Source organism: Armigeres subalbatus, chromosome 2 (genome assembly GCF_024139115.2).
Source record: "Armigeres subalbatus isolate Guangzhou_Male chromosome 2, GZ_Asu_2, whole genome shotgun sequence".
Classification (NCBI taxonomy): domain Eukaryota; kingdom Metazoa; phylum Arthropoda; class Insecta; order Diptera; family Culicidae; genus Armigeres; species Armigeres subalbatus.
The window spans coordinates 65,058,235-65,075,634 of NC_085140.1; the positions used below are offsets into that span (position 1 = coordinate 65,058,235).

A 17,400-nucleotide genomic window follows, 5' to 3' on the forward strand; every position below is an offset into this window, starting at 1 on the left:
TCAAAAGGATTTTCCTGAAAATTTGAAACAAAGTTTCGTTAACATTCAAAGCAATGCAGACTCGATTATCCGAAGAAAATGGCTCGAATATCCGGAGTCATATTTTTACCCATCATACAAAGATAAAAATATTGTCGGCATAGCACCAAAGTAAAATACGGAAGTCGAGACTTCCGAACCGAACTTTCTTCCGAATTGTTAAGAAAATTATTTTAAGCTTTTTAGTGGAATGTCTTCACTTGTCATAAAACGAATTTGTACAATCCTATTTAATTCCACCACTTAATTGTACCTTGACAGATACGTATATCGACCTCAACAGTAAGGTCGTCTTCAGTGTCTCGTACATGACTCGACTCGGAAGTAAGTTGCCTGTATCTGGAGAAATATCCAACTTCGGTATAAAAAGCGTACTAACTTTATTCCGGATAGACAATATTAGCCGTATTTGGCACAACACAACACAAAATCAAGGCAAACGCAGCCGTAACGTACCCAAAATGTGTCAGACTTATATTGAAAGACAGATCAATCCTTTTATTAATTTTTTTTGTGAACATTCTCAAGAATTTCCCATTAAAATCCAAAGCATTTCACTTTGAAATCAAATTTTTTGACGGGGAAAGGCCGTTTGGTCGGAATCCACAAAGCCCAAAGCTGTTTGGCCGAACAAATCATTATTAGACCGAAACTCGTCTGATAATGTCGTTCGGCAGAACAGGTCATTTGACCGAACAAGTAGTCTGGTGTACTAAGTCATTTAGCCGAAAACGCCGTTTGGACAAAATAGTCATTAGCACATTTGGCCGAAAATGTTATTTGACCGAGAGTGTTGATTGGCCGAACTGCTCATATTGCCGGACAATTCGTTTGTGCGAATAGTTCATCAACCCCAAAAAAGCCGCTTGATCGAAATGCTCATTTAGCTTAAAGGGCCATTTAGTCGAACTAAGTGACAGTTTTGTCCATATGATTATAGGGCAGACGACATTTTCGGCTAAACGCCATTTTCGGACAAATGATCTGTTGGGGAAAACAACTTTCTCGACCAAATTAGCAGTTCGACCGTATGATCACTTCGCCAGCCAAATGACATTTTTGGACAAACCGTTTTCGACCTCTATAGCCGTTTCGCCCAAAATGGAATTTGGCTAGATAACTCTCAGCTTAACATGTTATTCGGCTAAGTGGCATTTGAAAAAAGGATGTCCACCGAATGGCTTTTGTCAATCGACGATGTTGAAATTCCGTTGGAAGCAATTTTTGTGAAACTTAAAAATCTTACGTAGAAGTTCTGTTAAAAAATAGTGGAATTTCCGAAAAACTCATACTGGAAATTCTGGGCAACTTCCCAAAAAAAATCCAAAAAATCTGTAAAATTCCTATGTAAATTCCGAACAGTTTCCTATGAAACTTCTGAAGAATTTTCGTAAGAAAACTCTGAACAATTTTCCGATGAAATCCAAAGAATTTCTTGTTGAAATCTACACTTCGACCAATTTTCCGCGGAGACTCAATTCCTAGGAAATTCTCATAGATTTTTTTTTAGAAATTCTAAATTGTGAAAATTTTAAAGAATTTCTTGTGATCTTAAAGAACTCCTTTTCAGCGGATCTATCGAAAACATTTCTGTTGAAATTTCAAAGAAGATCTGAACTCATGTCTCAAACAAATTCTGAAAAATCTTTAGGTAACAAACGCAATAGAAAAAATCGCCACGCCGATTCACGCCGCCGATCAAAATTATGACAAACGGACCGGCGCACACCTCTAACGGTGGTCACAAACTTCATAGCCCATGCACGAAACAACGCACAGTGGGGAAAATCCGACCCAAAAAGGTACCTATTTATTGCGGCTACTTGCTGCGCCGGAAAAATACCTTTCTTAAAGGGAAAATCCACGACAAATCGAATGGTGCTATTTTCATACGCCGGAAATTATGGGAAATGGACGTTTTGCCCCACTTACCCCTAAAATCATATTTTTTCGATGACAGCTACAATTTAAATTCAATCGTGGCTAACTATCTCTATGTTTTCTGATGCTAATTAAGTAGAAAATACGAGTGGTATCTATTCCGACCTTAAAGCATGACTGGAAGTGGCTGTTTTGCCCCATTTACCCCCGGAATCGTATTTTTTCTATGACAGGTCCGATTTAAAATAAATTGCGGCTGTCTATTTCTATGTTTTCTGATACTTAGTCAGTAGAAAATACGAATGGTATGAATTCCGGCCTTGAAAATTGACTGGAAGTGGCTATTTTGCCATATTTACCCACGAAAATCGTAGTTTTTCTATGACAACTACAATTTAAAAACAATTTCGGCTAACTATTTCTATGTTTTCTGATGCTTAGTCAGTAGAAAATACGAAGGGTATCTATTCCGACCTTATACCATGACTGGAAGTGACCGTTTCGCCCCAGTTACCCCTGACATCGATTTTTCTATGATTTAATTTAATTTTAAATTTAAAATGAATTGCGGCTGACTATTTCCATGTTTTCTGATGCTAATTTAGTAGAAAATACGAATGGTCTAAATTGTATATAATCCGGCCTTGGACTGTCATTAGCCATGGCTGTTTTGCCCTCTTAACCTCTAAAAGTAAATTTATCATATGATCGCTAAGACTTAAAATCGATTTTGGCCAATTATTTCCATGATTCTCAATGCCAATTCAGTAGGTACTACAAACCGGAAATCGTGACTAAAAATGACCTGCCGTATTTAAAAAAAAAAATCATTTTTTTGTATGACCGCCACGATTTAAAATCAATTGCGGTTAGGTATTTTTATTTTTTCTAATGCTAATTAGTAAGAAAATACGGTTGTTACATATTCCAGCCTTGGATCAAGCCTGCAAGTGGCCATTCTGCCCCATTTGCCTCTAAAAAATATTTTTTCTAGCACAGCTACTATTTGAAATCGATTGCGCCTTACTATTTCCATTTTAATTATTGAGAAGAGCGGAAAATCTTCCTGAGGTGTGAGGCTACTTTAAGCATCAGAAAACATAGAATTAGCTAGCCGCAATAGATTTTAAGAAGTAAATGAGGGAAAACGGCCACTTCCAGTCATGATTAAAGGCCTAAATATATGACAATTGTATTTTCTTTCAAATTAGCATCAGAAAACAAAGAAATCGTTAGCTTAAATCAATTTCAAATTGTAGTTGTCATAAAAAATACGATTCCAGGGGGTAAAAAGGGCAAAACGACCACTTCCAGTCGTGGTATAAGGTCAGAATAGATTCTACTCGGCCACTTCCAGTCATGATTCAAGGCCGAAATTAGCATCAGAAAACATAGAAATATTTAGCCACAATCAATTTTAAATTGTAACTTCCAGAAACAAAAAATCAAAGGTAAATGGGGCAAAATGGCAACTCCAAAAATCCAGTCATTTTCCAAGGTCGAAATTTATACCATTCGTATTTTCCACTAAACTTAAAAAAACATAGAAATAATCAGCCGCATTTGATTTTAAATGGTAGCTGTCATAGAAAAATACAATTCCAGGGGTAAATGAGGCAAAACGGCCACTTCCTGTCATGGTATAAGGTCGGAATAGTTTACACTATTTTTCTACTAAATTAGCATCAGAAAACATAGAAACAGTTAGTCGAAATCGATTTTAAATTGTCATAGAAAAAATCGATTTTCGTGGGTAAATGGGGCAAAATAGCCACTTCCAGTCATTTTTCATGGCCGGAATTTATACTATTTGTATTTTCTACTAAACTAGCATAGAAAACAATAAAATAGACAGCCGAATATGATTTTAAATTGTAGCTGTCATAGAAAAATACGATTTCAGGATAAGAAAATTATTTTGAGCTTTTTAGTGGAATGTCTTCACTTGTCATAAGACGAGTTTATACAATCCCATTGAATTCCATCACTTAATTGTATCTTGACAGATATGTATTTCGACCTCAAAGACGGCCTTACTCTTGAGGTCGAAATACGTATCTGTCAAGATACAATTAAGTGGTGGAATTCAATGGGATTGTATAAACTCGTCTTATGACAAGTGACGATTTCAGGGGTAAATGGGGGCAAAACGGCCACTTCCGGTCATGGTATAAGGTCGGAATAAATACCATTAGTATTTTCTACATGCTTAGCATCAGAAAACATAGAAATGGTTAGCCGCAATCGATTTTAAATTGTAGCTGTCATAGAAAAAATATGATTTTTAGGGGTAAATGGGGCAAAACGGCCAGTTCCCATAATTTCCGGCGCATGAAAATAGTACCATTCGATTTGTCGTGGATTTTCCCTTCTGGAATGGTATTTTTCCGGCGCAGCAAGTAGCCGCAATAAATAGGTACCTTTTTGGGTCGCATTTTCCCCACTGTGAACGGGATATTTTCTACGCCTTCATGTTACTGGAATAAAGATTATTTGAACAAAAGTTATATTTTCAGCAACAAAAAAATGGCTCGATAATCCGAAGAGTTGTAGTGAAATTTGTTTCAACACTCCGGATAATCAAAGGAAAAAATCACAATAATAAAGGAAAACCCAGAGTTTTTTCAGCAGTTCCTTTTGAAATACCGTCATCGGGGGTGACAATGGGTCAAATGGGGGTGAGAATGGGTCGCTGTTTCAACTACTTAGAATGCTTATAGAATAGGTGTAATGTATCCGAAGGCGAAAAAACTAAATGTATAACTTCAGCCAATGATTTATATTCATAGTCTTTATCGGTATGATAATAAATAGGGCATAATTGTAGGTAATTGTCACTTGAGCTGGCATAAATATTTATATTTCCAATTCTTGATAATGATAAGAATCTTACCAAAACCGAACTCAACTATATAAATGATCTTATTGAAAAGTGTACGAAATCCAATAACCTAAATTTCTGCAATGGTCCTTTCATAGCCATCGGTGTAGTAAAAATATTCCATGGCCGATTCTCATTCGGCTGCTCACTAAATTATTTTCGGCGGTGGCAGCGTGACGCGAGGTCTACTTCTACTAACCAGGTCCACAAACCGAAAGTCGCCCATCTTGTATTCCGGTTACACCCAGAATAATTGTATGGATGTGGGATCAATCATTCTGCAGTGCTCCTAACTCTTTTTTAAGCTTTTTTAACGTGTTTTTTAAATTAAAACATTAAGTTCAACACTAAGCTAAAATCTCTATACAATGTGGGTATTTGCGGAATGGGCTCGATAAGTAGAAGCCAGAAATCAATTGGCGCCATTTTGTAATTCCAGAAGAAAAGATAACCTGGAAAATACCAGTTGGTATATTTATACAAATAATGTATAAGACTCTTTCAATTCTACATGATTTTTAAAAATTTAACTGTTTTATACCGAATTCAAAAAAAGGCTGTTTGGGTGCACCAATGAAAATCGTCGCAATTAAAAGACTAAAGCCGCTTTCTGTTTGTTATTTTCTAATAATAGGGACACGGCAGGTATTTTCGTCTGTTCGTCATAGTCTCGAAAACCAATAAAAGAGACGCTTTTTTGTAAAACTCATACGTACCAAATCGTAAGCTCAGGAGAAACGTTCAGCTATAGTGGAGTTCTAGCAAATGTACGTTGCTTTCATTGGTTTTAGACCCTATGACGATGGAGGGAAATACCTGCCGTGTCCCTATATCATCCGCTTCTGGAGATTTACAAACAAAAAAGCTCAATGTCTATTGAATTGAGACCCACGCAGACACATGAAGAGACAACTTAAATATCCAAATATATTTAAGTATTCATGGGGTAACAGTTACCGAAAAATGATGAAACCAGCAATTAAAGTATCCCTTCACAAATGATTGATGCAACAATATCCAACTATGAATTCAATTTGAACATGGTATGTGGACAACGGTTGCATTGGATGCAATTGAACCCTCTGCAGCGCAACCGAACTAATCAACACATATCCTGACCTACACATATAAAAAACCTTGCATTTTAAAGATACTGGTATCGTTAAAGACTGGTCTAATTGAACTGTACCGCACGTCATGTTTGCAGATTCACCCACCCACCGTTGAATGAAAATACGTGAAAGGGGTTGACCATATGGCAGGCTTTCCACCCCGAACGAACAACTTTGCACACGTGCCAGCCTGGTCCCTGGTACAAATTTAAAGGAACATGACCATTTGCACCAACTTCCTTACAATTCCACAGCAATTGATGAAGCGACTAATGACGTCGACCCTTTTTATTGAACTCTGCATGCATTCGCTAATATGCAACACTTATCATCCATCACAGGAAAATATCCATAATCTGAACCCTCAGCAGCCAGTACTGTGAATGTGCATTGCATGGTATTTACAGAGCCCGAAGAAGGCCACAGTGCAGAATTTCAGCAGAGGAGTGCTAACAGAATTATCGCTTCTGGAGCGCTGATTGACGTAGACCAATTGTGCAATGGAAGATATTTCGCAAACTTAAAGAAAGAAGTTGAAATATATTTCACACGATAGAAACAAATCGTAAATCATAGTCGGTGGTGGAAGTGAAAAAAAAACAACTACGAAAAATCAATACAAAAATCGGTAATTACATTCGGAAATGGATACAATTATATGCGCCAAGAAACACACTCGGAGGCGAGAACGAAAGCGAAATGTAAACTATACAAATAAATACGCAAAGATCGGGTTGAGTAAACAAAAACAGAACACTGCGATGATGAGGATCGAATCTCAAACGGAAGAAAAACAAAACCACGTGCTGTTTCATATGGAATCAGCTGTATGAATGGCTTTCGTATTTAATCGAAATGACCAATATCTATTTGCATCCAAACTCTAAAACCATCGATAAAAGAAAACTCATGATAGAATAGATGGTCTAATCGTTAATATGTTCGTTCAGTAAAAGGTTCTTACTATTGATATTATTGAACTTTTGAGCCTGTTACATGATGGCGACTTTTCTTCGGAAAGTGTCCATTTTGCTATATAATTTAGTCATTACGTGGAAGATACCCCTCATGCAAGCGATGTATGAAAATGGACGGACACAACAGATCGACTAGGACCTAGCTAGAGTATAAAACAGAAACATATACAACAGACGTAGACAAGTAAATGGTGGCAATGGAAACGGATAGGGAAATAGCAAACCCATAAAGAGACACACTGGATCCACAGTACGCACGAGAAAACAAAACCGATTCCGCCTCAGATCGACCGAGTTGGCGGAAAACAAAATACACAGAAAATGAGCGTTTCGAGAAGTAAAACAACAAGGTTCAAACAAGTTAGTGGGCAAGGGTCTGATGATTGAGATTTTCCTCTGGTGTTTGAAGCATGATAAAGCTACTTACCATTCAAGCGGGCATTTTCCGGCCCTCGTTCCCGTAGCTGCGATGTGGCACTCAGCTTGGCGCTCTGCAATAGCGGCTCATTGCAGTTGTACTCGGAGTAGGTGTTTTTCTGGTAGTATTCTGAGGGAAGAAAATTTGGAACCGATTGAAAAGCTATTAATTTATCACAAAGAATCGCAATATTGGTTTTATTTCCGTTATCAGTCTGTGATGGTTTGATCGTTCTTTCAACTTGTGCTGATTTTCACAATTGCGTGACATAACATTTTTAATGCGTCTCAGTTGATGAAGTCAAATGTTGTGCTCTACAACCGCGCAGAGTTTTATTCGAAACACATGAATATAAACCATTCATTTGATGGTGTAAATCACCGGTATATGTCAGAACAGCTACTCCTAGAAATAGACAGCTGTACAATCTAAAACTTAAAATGATTTCGCCTTCTGAACTGCCAACATGCATTAATGTGTACGCACCCGCCTAGATCCGAGGTTGCACATTTTCCCTCATTCACCTCACTTTATTGGGGTGTGGAAAACGTCCCAAGTGTGCAAACAAGTCAACCAAACTGTATCAACTAAATCGATTGTGTGCGGTGCGGTTTCTGCTGCCGTGCAAGCATAAATATAATGTATCATGTTTTCTTTCAGGATAAGATCCTTCGGGAGTGTGCCGAGCGGAGCGAGTAGGGCGATTGTATAGACTCGAAAGTGTATAAGATTTAGTGCACTCATTTGTAAGAACCGAAACCGTTGCGTGAAAAATCATGTGTAAGGTTTCTGTATAGCGCCCTTGTTCCTGGTTGAGCTAACCGCATTCAGTGGAAGACACACTCAGTACTTCCCAACTTGTTCAAATGTTAAAAGAAACCTAATTTTCGACCTAATACAGATAACTTAGATAGCTTAGAAGAATTAGTCTTTGAGCTTTTCTGATCATTGTCCAAATAACGTACGATGAAATCGATTCTGAAGCAGTGATCGTTGCGAAGAGGTCGTTGAATGGCACAAATATCCAAACGCAATAAAAGCGATCCCCAATGAAAATACATCGTGATTAAAGTCATGGACTCGGGAACACCAGTCACGTTTTCTAGAACCCATCCAGGAAACGTAATTGTTGTTCCGCGACTCAAAATTCATCATGAACTTGTTAGTCCACGAATTCAGGTATCAATATCGAGCGGGTCCAAGTTATACTGAAGGTGATTAACTCCTATTTTTTCCGATGTCTACAAAAAATGTAGGCAATTATTTTGTGAAAATATACATAACTAATGTTGTTATGATTTTGATATGAAACAAAACTGGTCGAAGACACATTTTTATCCAATCTTCTAATTATAACACACGTTGTTTTAAATAACAACAATTCTCGCTTAACTTTTCAAAAGGACCTAAGTAACATTTTTTTCATGAATTAATTTGAATAGTGCAATCAACAGAAAAACATGACAGCTTTTGATTGCAGTACTCAAATTAATTCATGAAAAAAATGTTACTTAGGTCCTTTTGAAAAGTTAAGCGAGAATTGATAGAATTGAGTTATAATTTTGTTATGCATTCCTGATCGGGTAGATTCCATATCACTTCATTCAGAGTCCAAACGATATAAGCGGTTTCCACGATAGGTCGGTGCAGCGCACAGTACAATGACTTCAAGCAGTGCGGATCGGTGAAATCCTTCGCAACTTGAGATTGGCAGCTGGCAGTTTGTTAAACGTTAACTTGGGATCCAACACAGCTCCGAGATCCGTAACCTCCGTAATTCTTTGAAGCGTGGTTCCATTAATACGGTGTTTAAACTTTAAACACCAACTGATCGAACCATTAAATAAGTTTTCAGATCCTCTGTAGTAGTGAGTAGTGAGCCCAGGTGGCTTCCTTGTGTTAGGTAAGAACCAAGCCACGAAGTGAGTTGCTCTGAGACGCGAATGTTTGGAAATCAAGATGTTGTGGTCGATCTTGTCGAAAGCCGGTGTAGATAAGGTCGACTTGAGCCTTGTTCTCCATAGCAGTAATACAGATCTGGGAAAAGTTGGAAAAGTTCGTAGTGACTGATCTACTCGACATAAAATCATGCTAATCGGTTGAGATGTAGTTCTTAGATTAGCTAAGAATACCATCACTGACAATTATTTTGACAGACACAGCCTATCGTTAATGTTTTCTTGCTATTTGCATATACAAAGTTCTCATAAAGTGCTTCCTCAAACTTCTCCTGGAGATCCTGCAGAAAAACATTGTGAAAGAATCATGGAGGAAATTCCTTGAAATACAAGTTAAAATTCTTGCATGAAATTCCTAGAATTTTAGAATATATTCTTGACGAAAATTCAAGAAGAACTCCAAGAATTATGCCGCATGTTTTAAGTAGTGGAGGAGGTTCGGTTGCGGGCACCCTTTTTTGTTTGGTCCTTAACTTTGGCCCTGGTTGATCTTATTTCGACATTTGCATAGCAATGGAAAGCTAAACGTATAACCTTACTACTAGCAAAGAAATTAGTATGATTTCATCGAATAGGAAAAAAAATTGACAATTTAGAACATTTGACAATTTTGGACATTTTCATTTTGTGGTTCGGATGTGGGCACACTTGAAAACTTAGTTAAAAATAGAAGAAGAATCATGAATAAAAACGAATCAGATTTAAAGACAAGGAATAGTTTATTCATTCTAAAAGCCAGGAGACACTAAAAAACTCAAATCAATTAACCTAGCAGTGATGATGCCTCCTTCGGTGCATTAAGGAGGATGTTGAACAAAATAACATATAAAAGGTCTAAAATAGCACTTTAGGTAAATGGGTTTCAATTTTTCATTCATTTACGTTTTATTGGTATGTATCACAGTCAAAAAATCCTGATTAATCACCCTAGCGGCAATAGTGTCTTTCTCGTTCATTTCAAAAAATAATATTTTGGCCATGAATTTTGATTCCATAGTCCGATCTGACCAATTTTTGATGGGAAACAATGGGAAAGCATTCCCCGTCGAATGCAACTTGTTGCAAACAAATCGGTCAACGCTTTGTTCCAAAAAGTTTGTGTATAATAACTATACATGCCCAAGGAACAAAAATATTAAATAAACTCATTATTTCGAACAATTATGTCAAAATAATTATATAAACTGCATAAAAACGTTATTAAAAATAAGCTAAGGGACAACTAAAACGATATTGAATGATTTATAAATCAAATGAGGGACCATAATCGAACCAATAAAGGTGCCCACAACCGAATTTCGCAGCCTTTTTGGAATGTGATGAAAAAAAAATTCGCGCTAAATTTTTGATGGCAATCGACATTGGGCCTCAAAATAGATTAAATTGACTGTGTTGACGCATTAGAACTCACTATTTGAATTAAATCATTTCAATTTACAACACTTTGAAAAATGCAAAAAAAACTTTCGTGTTGTTTTTCTTGCACAAAAAATTTATTTATTTCTAGTTCAAAGTAGAGATGCCCATCCGGTTTGATATTGAGCACAAAACATCATGCTATTATAGCAAACAAATGACGGTTGTCAGAATGAAACAACTCTTATCTGTCAAAAGATACATAGGGGTGCCCATTATTGACCGGTGCCCACAACCGAACCTCCTCCCCTACTATTTTTGTTGGACAGAAAGATGAGAACACAATATAATAATGAAGTCGCTAAACCCAAAATAGAAACCACCTTTGGGGTGCTACGATAAACTAGCACTTGAGAAAAAAATGTATACAAAATAAGGAGAGCGATGACGGCTCCTGTAGTAGTGCCAAATCCTTGGCATTTTCTAAAAAACTAAATTCAAGTAAAACAAGCGCGAATCATCAATTTCTGTTATCACAATTTTGTTTGCGGATTTCTCTTCGTGTATTTTATAAAATACTATCTTTTTTGCACTATAATAATTTTTGCTTTTAAATCCTGTTGTTCATTGTGAGTGCCTGTTTTGTCGTGTTCCTGCTCAGTAGCAGATAGTTTGCGCGGGCCGATTTTGCTTGTTCTGTGCGGTCGAAATGAAAACCAATCAGTGCCTGTTTTGTCGTGTTTCTGCTCAGTAAACAAATAGTTCGCGCGGTCCGATTTTGTTAGTTCTATGCGGTCGAAATGTTTGTCGTGTTTCTGTTCAGTAAGAAGATAGTTTTCGAGGTCGAGTGAGTAAATAATTAGTGCGCGATCGGACGTGTTTTAGGTAGGATGCAGAACATTCGTAAAATCCGAGTTTTTGGCTCTGTTTTTAACGTTCGGTGAATAAGTGTGCGGTTGAACATGTTTTGTATATGATACGAAACATTTGTAAGATCTTGGTTATATTGTGTCCTGCTTTGGAGGGTTCGTAAGTAAATTGATGAATATATATTAATAATTTTTCAGCATATACTGTTATTGACAAACGCTCTATATGGCCGAATAGAGCTCCTTATTATTCACCTTACCCTCTAACAATAATTTTTCTTCCCGAGACATCTATGAAGGTAGTATGGGTTCCCTGCATCTTCACTAGTATGTGTTGAACTAACATTCCTTCCCTTCCTTCCGTGATTGTAAGGACGTGACCAGGTATACAACTGCTACTGTATAGGAAAAGGTACTAATACCAAGTACCAATTTGCGACAATATACAGTTGATTGCTCATTTAGAGCATTGTATAGCCACCCACGATTTGTACAATCACATATTATATGCTTAAATCCTGTTGCCCATTGTTGTACTAAATTGCAACAACAACAAAAATCTCAGTTAGTATTCCAACCATTCTAGATGGGTGTATGCATCGTTAGAAGCACCGAGATTAAGTAAACAAGAGCTAAGCAGTCATCATTTTTTTTTATAAATAATCACCGCTTTATAGATCAGATGATGGTTTAGGCACATTTTGTTCTGTTATTGTCAGTGGGATTTTTGTTACTCAAAACTTTAAGCCAAATTTTAAGTAGATCAAAGTAGGCTTTGCGCGTGATCTATGTTATGCCTTTTCAGCGTATTTGTCATTTTTCGTTTCCGCTGATTTTTGCCTTTCTCGTATTCAAAGTAAATATAACGTAAAAGCTATAGGATCATGCGAAAACGAATTTTCAATAGATAGTGTTGTACACAGGATTTTGTTTTCACACGATTTTTTTTCGCTCGTATTTTTAATCGTGTGACTTCAATTTGCCTCCAAACTCTTCGCAACATGTCTTGTCTTGTCTTAGCACATGCACAGCCAGAATTGAAAAGCATCCTGGAAAGTCGGTTGTATTTCCGATCATTTTCTTGTCAGCATTAATATTTGCAGCATATCATAAATATAACACAAATATTAAAACGGCCAGGCCCACCGTGCAGGCTTGAAATTGGGAGATAATTCATAACTCTCCGGCAATCAGGTTATTTCGTAATGAACAACATGATCAATGAAGTGTTTTGAATCTACGAAAGGAAGAAACAGGGACAGCCGTACCAACTGTTTCATATTCAGGGGTTTATTGAAAGATGACGTTGGGAATGACATTGCTAAGAAGATTAGTGTCCCTCCTTGCTGATCCAACTTCCAGGGATGGGACACAGGTATTTCTCCTATATGTCCTGGCATTTATGCCTAGGCTAAACCGCCATTATTCGCTCTCTGAAACGAGATAAAATTAAAATAAAATAAAATAACATAAAATAAAATCATAAAGCATAATTTACATACCTTGATCGCGTATTATTACGAATTTAATCAGCAACGAAGATGAACTTTAAAAAATCGCAAGCTAAATTTTAGAACAAATTAATAACCAGGACCAGCATTCCAGGGTGGTTTGGAATGTGTGACCTTATATTCTAAGAACACATACCTTGAAATTATTTTGAAAAATCATGGAACTTTAGAATATACAAGTGTAAGTATTAAAATACGCACTATCATGAAGAAGAAGAAAAAGATGAAGAAGTTGACTTCTTTCAGCTAGTGTTTGATCAAGCAAAAAGTTATACCAAAGAGTTGGCAATTCCACTCTTCCAACTTATTTGCCTCAATCGGATGCTCTATATGTAATTAAGGAATAATTTGGATAAAAGGTTCATTATTGGCCTATCCTTTCTACCTGTAACATATTTGTATTACAAAACCAGAAGTAATTTTTAAACACGCAATAATTTCCATTTTCCCAAAAGATCTACGTGCTAGGCTATAGTACGTTCAAAACGCTGATGCTACGCTGATGATCCATGTTTCCATTAAATATCGGAAGCCTTTGTTGATAAAGCACACAGTTAAAAATGGTAGTATCCCGTTAAGCCTCTGCAACTACGCGTAGCTATTCTGCACCATCAGACCAAATCTTATCCACGTCTTTAATCCATCATTTTATGTTTATATGTTATACCAAGCTCGGTCACAATCATTGTGGCCTTATCATTGTGGAAAGTGGATAAAAGGGGGAAATATAATATTGGTAAAGTCATTCTGACGGATGATAATTGACTTTGGCTGTTGCGATGGGTTTACTATACTGAGACCGATCCCCACTTCGAAAAGACATCGAAAGTGTATCTGTTAATTTGAAGATTGACGAGTAGCTGAGACAACTTCAGAGGTGGCATTTACTGAATCTCTTGAAAAGCGGATAAATGTAGTGTACTTACCGAGGAAGTGACATTGGTTTGTGGGTCAGTTAACTGTACCTGTTTGTGTATTACCTCGAGATTGATATTATTACACAACGGCTCCGGTGGATGATCGGACGCATGCCTTAGCGCTACTAGAACCATGTTGTTGGCATTGTTTTATATCCAAGAACTCTCCATCATCCGTAATCGCTGTTATAGTATACCCTTTCTTTCGCAGCTTCTTGAACTAGATTCCTTTTCTCTCAGGTCGTTGCTCGCGTTGCGTATCGATTTTCTTCCTCGTCCATTCCTCCCAGAGATACTAAGTTGATATGCTTCCGAGACCAGATATACTATCGTTTCGATGTGGACATAAGAACTCGCTACTCAGTCTAAGTACGCTCACACACCAAGAGGTCCAACAAGCGTTGCTTCAGCCTTGCATTTTCGTGTATTAACCGCATACCGAAAAGCTTGATTCTTGACACCGATCTGAGTATGACTTCTTTTGTCGAATTGACATCGGGTACATTTGCAATGCGGAATTGGAGACAGTCGTCTTGCTTTTGTGTAATTTTGAGTTTGAAACTTAAACTTCAGATGACAAAATTTGTACCAAGAAATACGCGTAGAGAAATTTCAAGTACACAACTTCCCGAGACGATTCCCTCCAAACTCTTCGCAATGTTTCAAAAAATCCAGAATAAATCGAAGAAAAATCATAATAATAATAAATAATTTATATACGTTAAACATTTAGGATGAGTGGAAAATTGAGAAAATTTAAATCGTGTAAAAACAGAATCCAGTGTACATCAATCGACTCAGCTCGACGATTTGAAGGGATGTCTGTGGTGGCTTAAAAACCACTTTTTTATGGACTGCTCTCTTATATTTATTCTGTCTGACGCTCGGTGGCGGTGCTGAACTCATTCGCTCAATATTCTTTACAGAACTTAACGAAACTGTATAATAATTTGGCATATATAATTTCGAAAGATTTTAATACAATTGTTGTATTGAAATCTTACAGATTTTTATTAGTTTAATTCAGTACCTGTATAAAAAAGTTTACATTTCTTGTATTAAAAACTTGCAGGATTGTATTTCCAAAATGTTATACAATAATTGTAGGATTTATTTTTTGGATGTAGTAAGCGTTTTTAGTTTTGGTAAAATTTGGTAAAAAAAATTTGGAGCTGTGCCAGTATTGCAAATAAAAGTTATTTAACTCAAGACAGGTTCAGCCAATTTAGAAGACTGCTTTGTTCGGCTTGCCAAGCTCCGCAGTGTTTATAGGTAGGAGAAGAAAAGAACGAAAACTATCGTTCAAAAATCGATCTAGAGTGCGGTGCTACAAACAAACCGTTTGTTTGAGAAAATGCACATGTAAAATTTTTGACCTAAATGAGATTTGTATATGTTCTGAATCCTTATCCAAAAATACGTATTCTGGCAAAAATTACGAACTTTTTTTTGTTCAGGAATGTATAAAAAAACCCAGATTAATCCACCTACAGTGAGATTTTGACCCTTCCTTATTTATAAGAAATTTTTTTCCAGACTCCAGTATTTAAAACGAGATATAACTAATCAGCTTCCCACTGCGATTTACCGTTTAAGTGACAAAATAATTGCCTACCCAAAGGCGGATATCATGGGTTGAATGGGTTGAATGACAACTCAACGAATGATAACGTACTGTACTTCATGCTGCCTATCTATAAGGCGCTCGTCGGATTGAAAAACTATTGTGACATAGTTAGTAACAATCGTAACGCTGGTTGCATATATTGTACTCGTAATTTCCAGAGACCTCGATATTAATTAATCCAGAACTAACTAAATCAGTCATTGATCTGAGCGAAACTCAATAGCGTTCAATAATAACATATATTTCGCCTTATGGATGCCTAATTTGGTAAAACTAAGCTTGTTCAATACCTTAAAAATGAGCGAGATTTTTATGATAGTAAATTTCAGAATTTGCCCACATACGCACACATACATGCATACAAGTGATCTATTAGTGTCTCAAAACATGCTCACATTTGCTATCTAGCTTCCACTGAAGAAATTTTTTAAATCCCTTTCAATTTTTACGTTTTTGCTTTTCTGAGAAGACTTTTTTGTACATGCTTCTATATGTTCCTCAATTAAAATCATTTGTTTCTTTGAAACAAATCAGAAAAATAGGCATAATTCCATGTCATATCATTTGTTATAAATATATTTTCAATGTCAAAGTGATTTTGTTTAAAATACCATACATTTTATTTAATAATTCACGAGATTTCTTGATAGATTAATACGTAACACACCTGCATAACGCATACAAAGTGAAATTATAGACACTTCCCAAGGAAGTGTCAAAAATTCGTTTATTAGAGAAGTGCACACACTTTAAAGAGCGATTATGGAGTACTGCGCGGATCGCGGATCGCGGCCATCTTGAAGAGTTAGCACGCTATTTTTAGAAGCGCGGTGAAAATTCGATAAAAAACGCTAAATAACAGTAAATATTTATCGGTAGAGTTTGTAAAGAAAGGTTTAAGTGCCTCGAGTGAAGTGAAGAAGAAGGAGTAAGGATGCCGGCCGACGATGACCCTCCCGGAGGCGGAGGGAATCAAAACGGTCCGAAACCAAGAACTATATACACATACAACAACACGGACAGCGGGCCCTATCGAGTGTTGGTAGAGCTCACGAATAACAACGATGGAAACCTCTACATCAACAAGCTATCGCTGGGAAAAATCCTGTGCAAGAAAGCAGACTACAAGCAAAATGTGATCAACGTCAAACCACTAGGTCGCAGGAAGTTGATGGTACTGATGAAGACAGCCCAATCGGCCAATCTGTTACAGGCAGACGAATCGCTGAAGCAAAAATTACACGTCGTACATTCCGAAGCATTTTCTAACAGTATCTGGAGTGGTTTCTGGAGTACCAGTTGAGATGACACCGGAGGAAATCATGAACAACATTAGCAGCACGGTCCCAATACTGGAAGTGACGAGACTACATCGCTATGACAATCAAGTGAAAATACCGGCCACTCGGATTGGGGTTACCTTCCGCAGTAACCAAATACCGAAAGAAGTAAGGATTTTCTGTTGCACAAACACGGTACAGCCATTCGTAAGCAAGGCTGTTTTCTGTGAAAATGCCTAAGGTACAACCATCGCACGCAGAATTGCAGATCACGACAACGGTGCACAAGCTGTACTCTGTCCCACGACGAAGAAGGTTTTGAAGAATGCCAGAACTCAGTGAAGTGCCTGCACTGCAAAACAGAAGGGAACCACCGAACCGGAGACTTTGCCTGTCCGGAAAGGAAGCGACAAAACAACCTAAAAATCATCCTATCAAAAACCAACCTGACGATGCAGGAAGCCAGAGAAATGTACCCAATCTACACAGAGAACCAATACGACGTGCTGGAGAACATTGAAGATTACCCCACTCTACCGGAGACGTACGCCGAAGTAAGTCTGAGCAAAACAAG

General features: G+C 37.2%; 1 protein-coding gene across 3 annotated transcripts in view; it reads right to left on the bottom strand.

The window, feature by feature from the left end:
- Positions 1-17,400, bottom strand: part of LOC134208769 (neurexin-4) — a 98,795-nt gene that overhangs the window by 65,608 nt on the left and 15,787 nt on the right. For all 3 annotated transcript variants that reach the window (XM_062684698.1, XM_062684697.1, XM_062684699.1), the window contains one exon: positions 7,318-7,437. In XM_062684698.1, the coding sequence (XP_062540682.1) occupies positions 7,318-7,437 (120 nt within the window). Of the gene's footprint in view, positions 1-7,317; positions 7,438-17,400 lie in introns of those variants that run through there.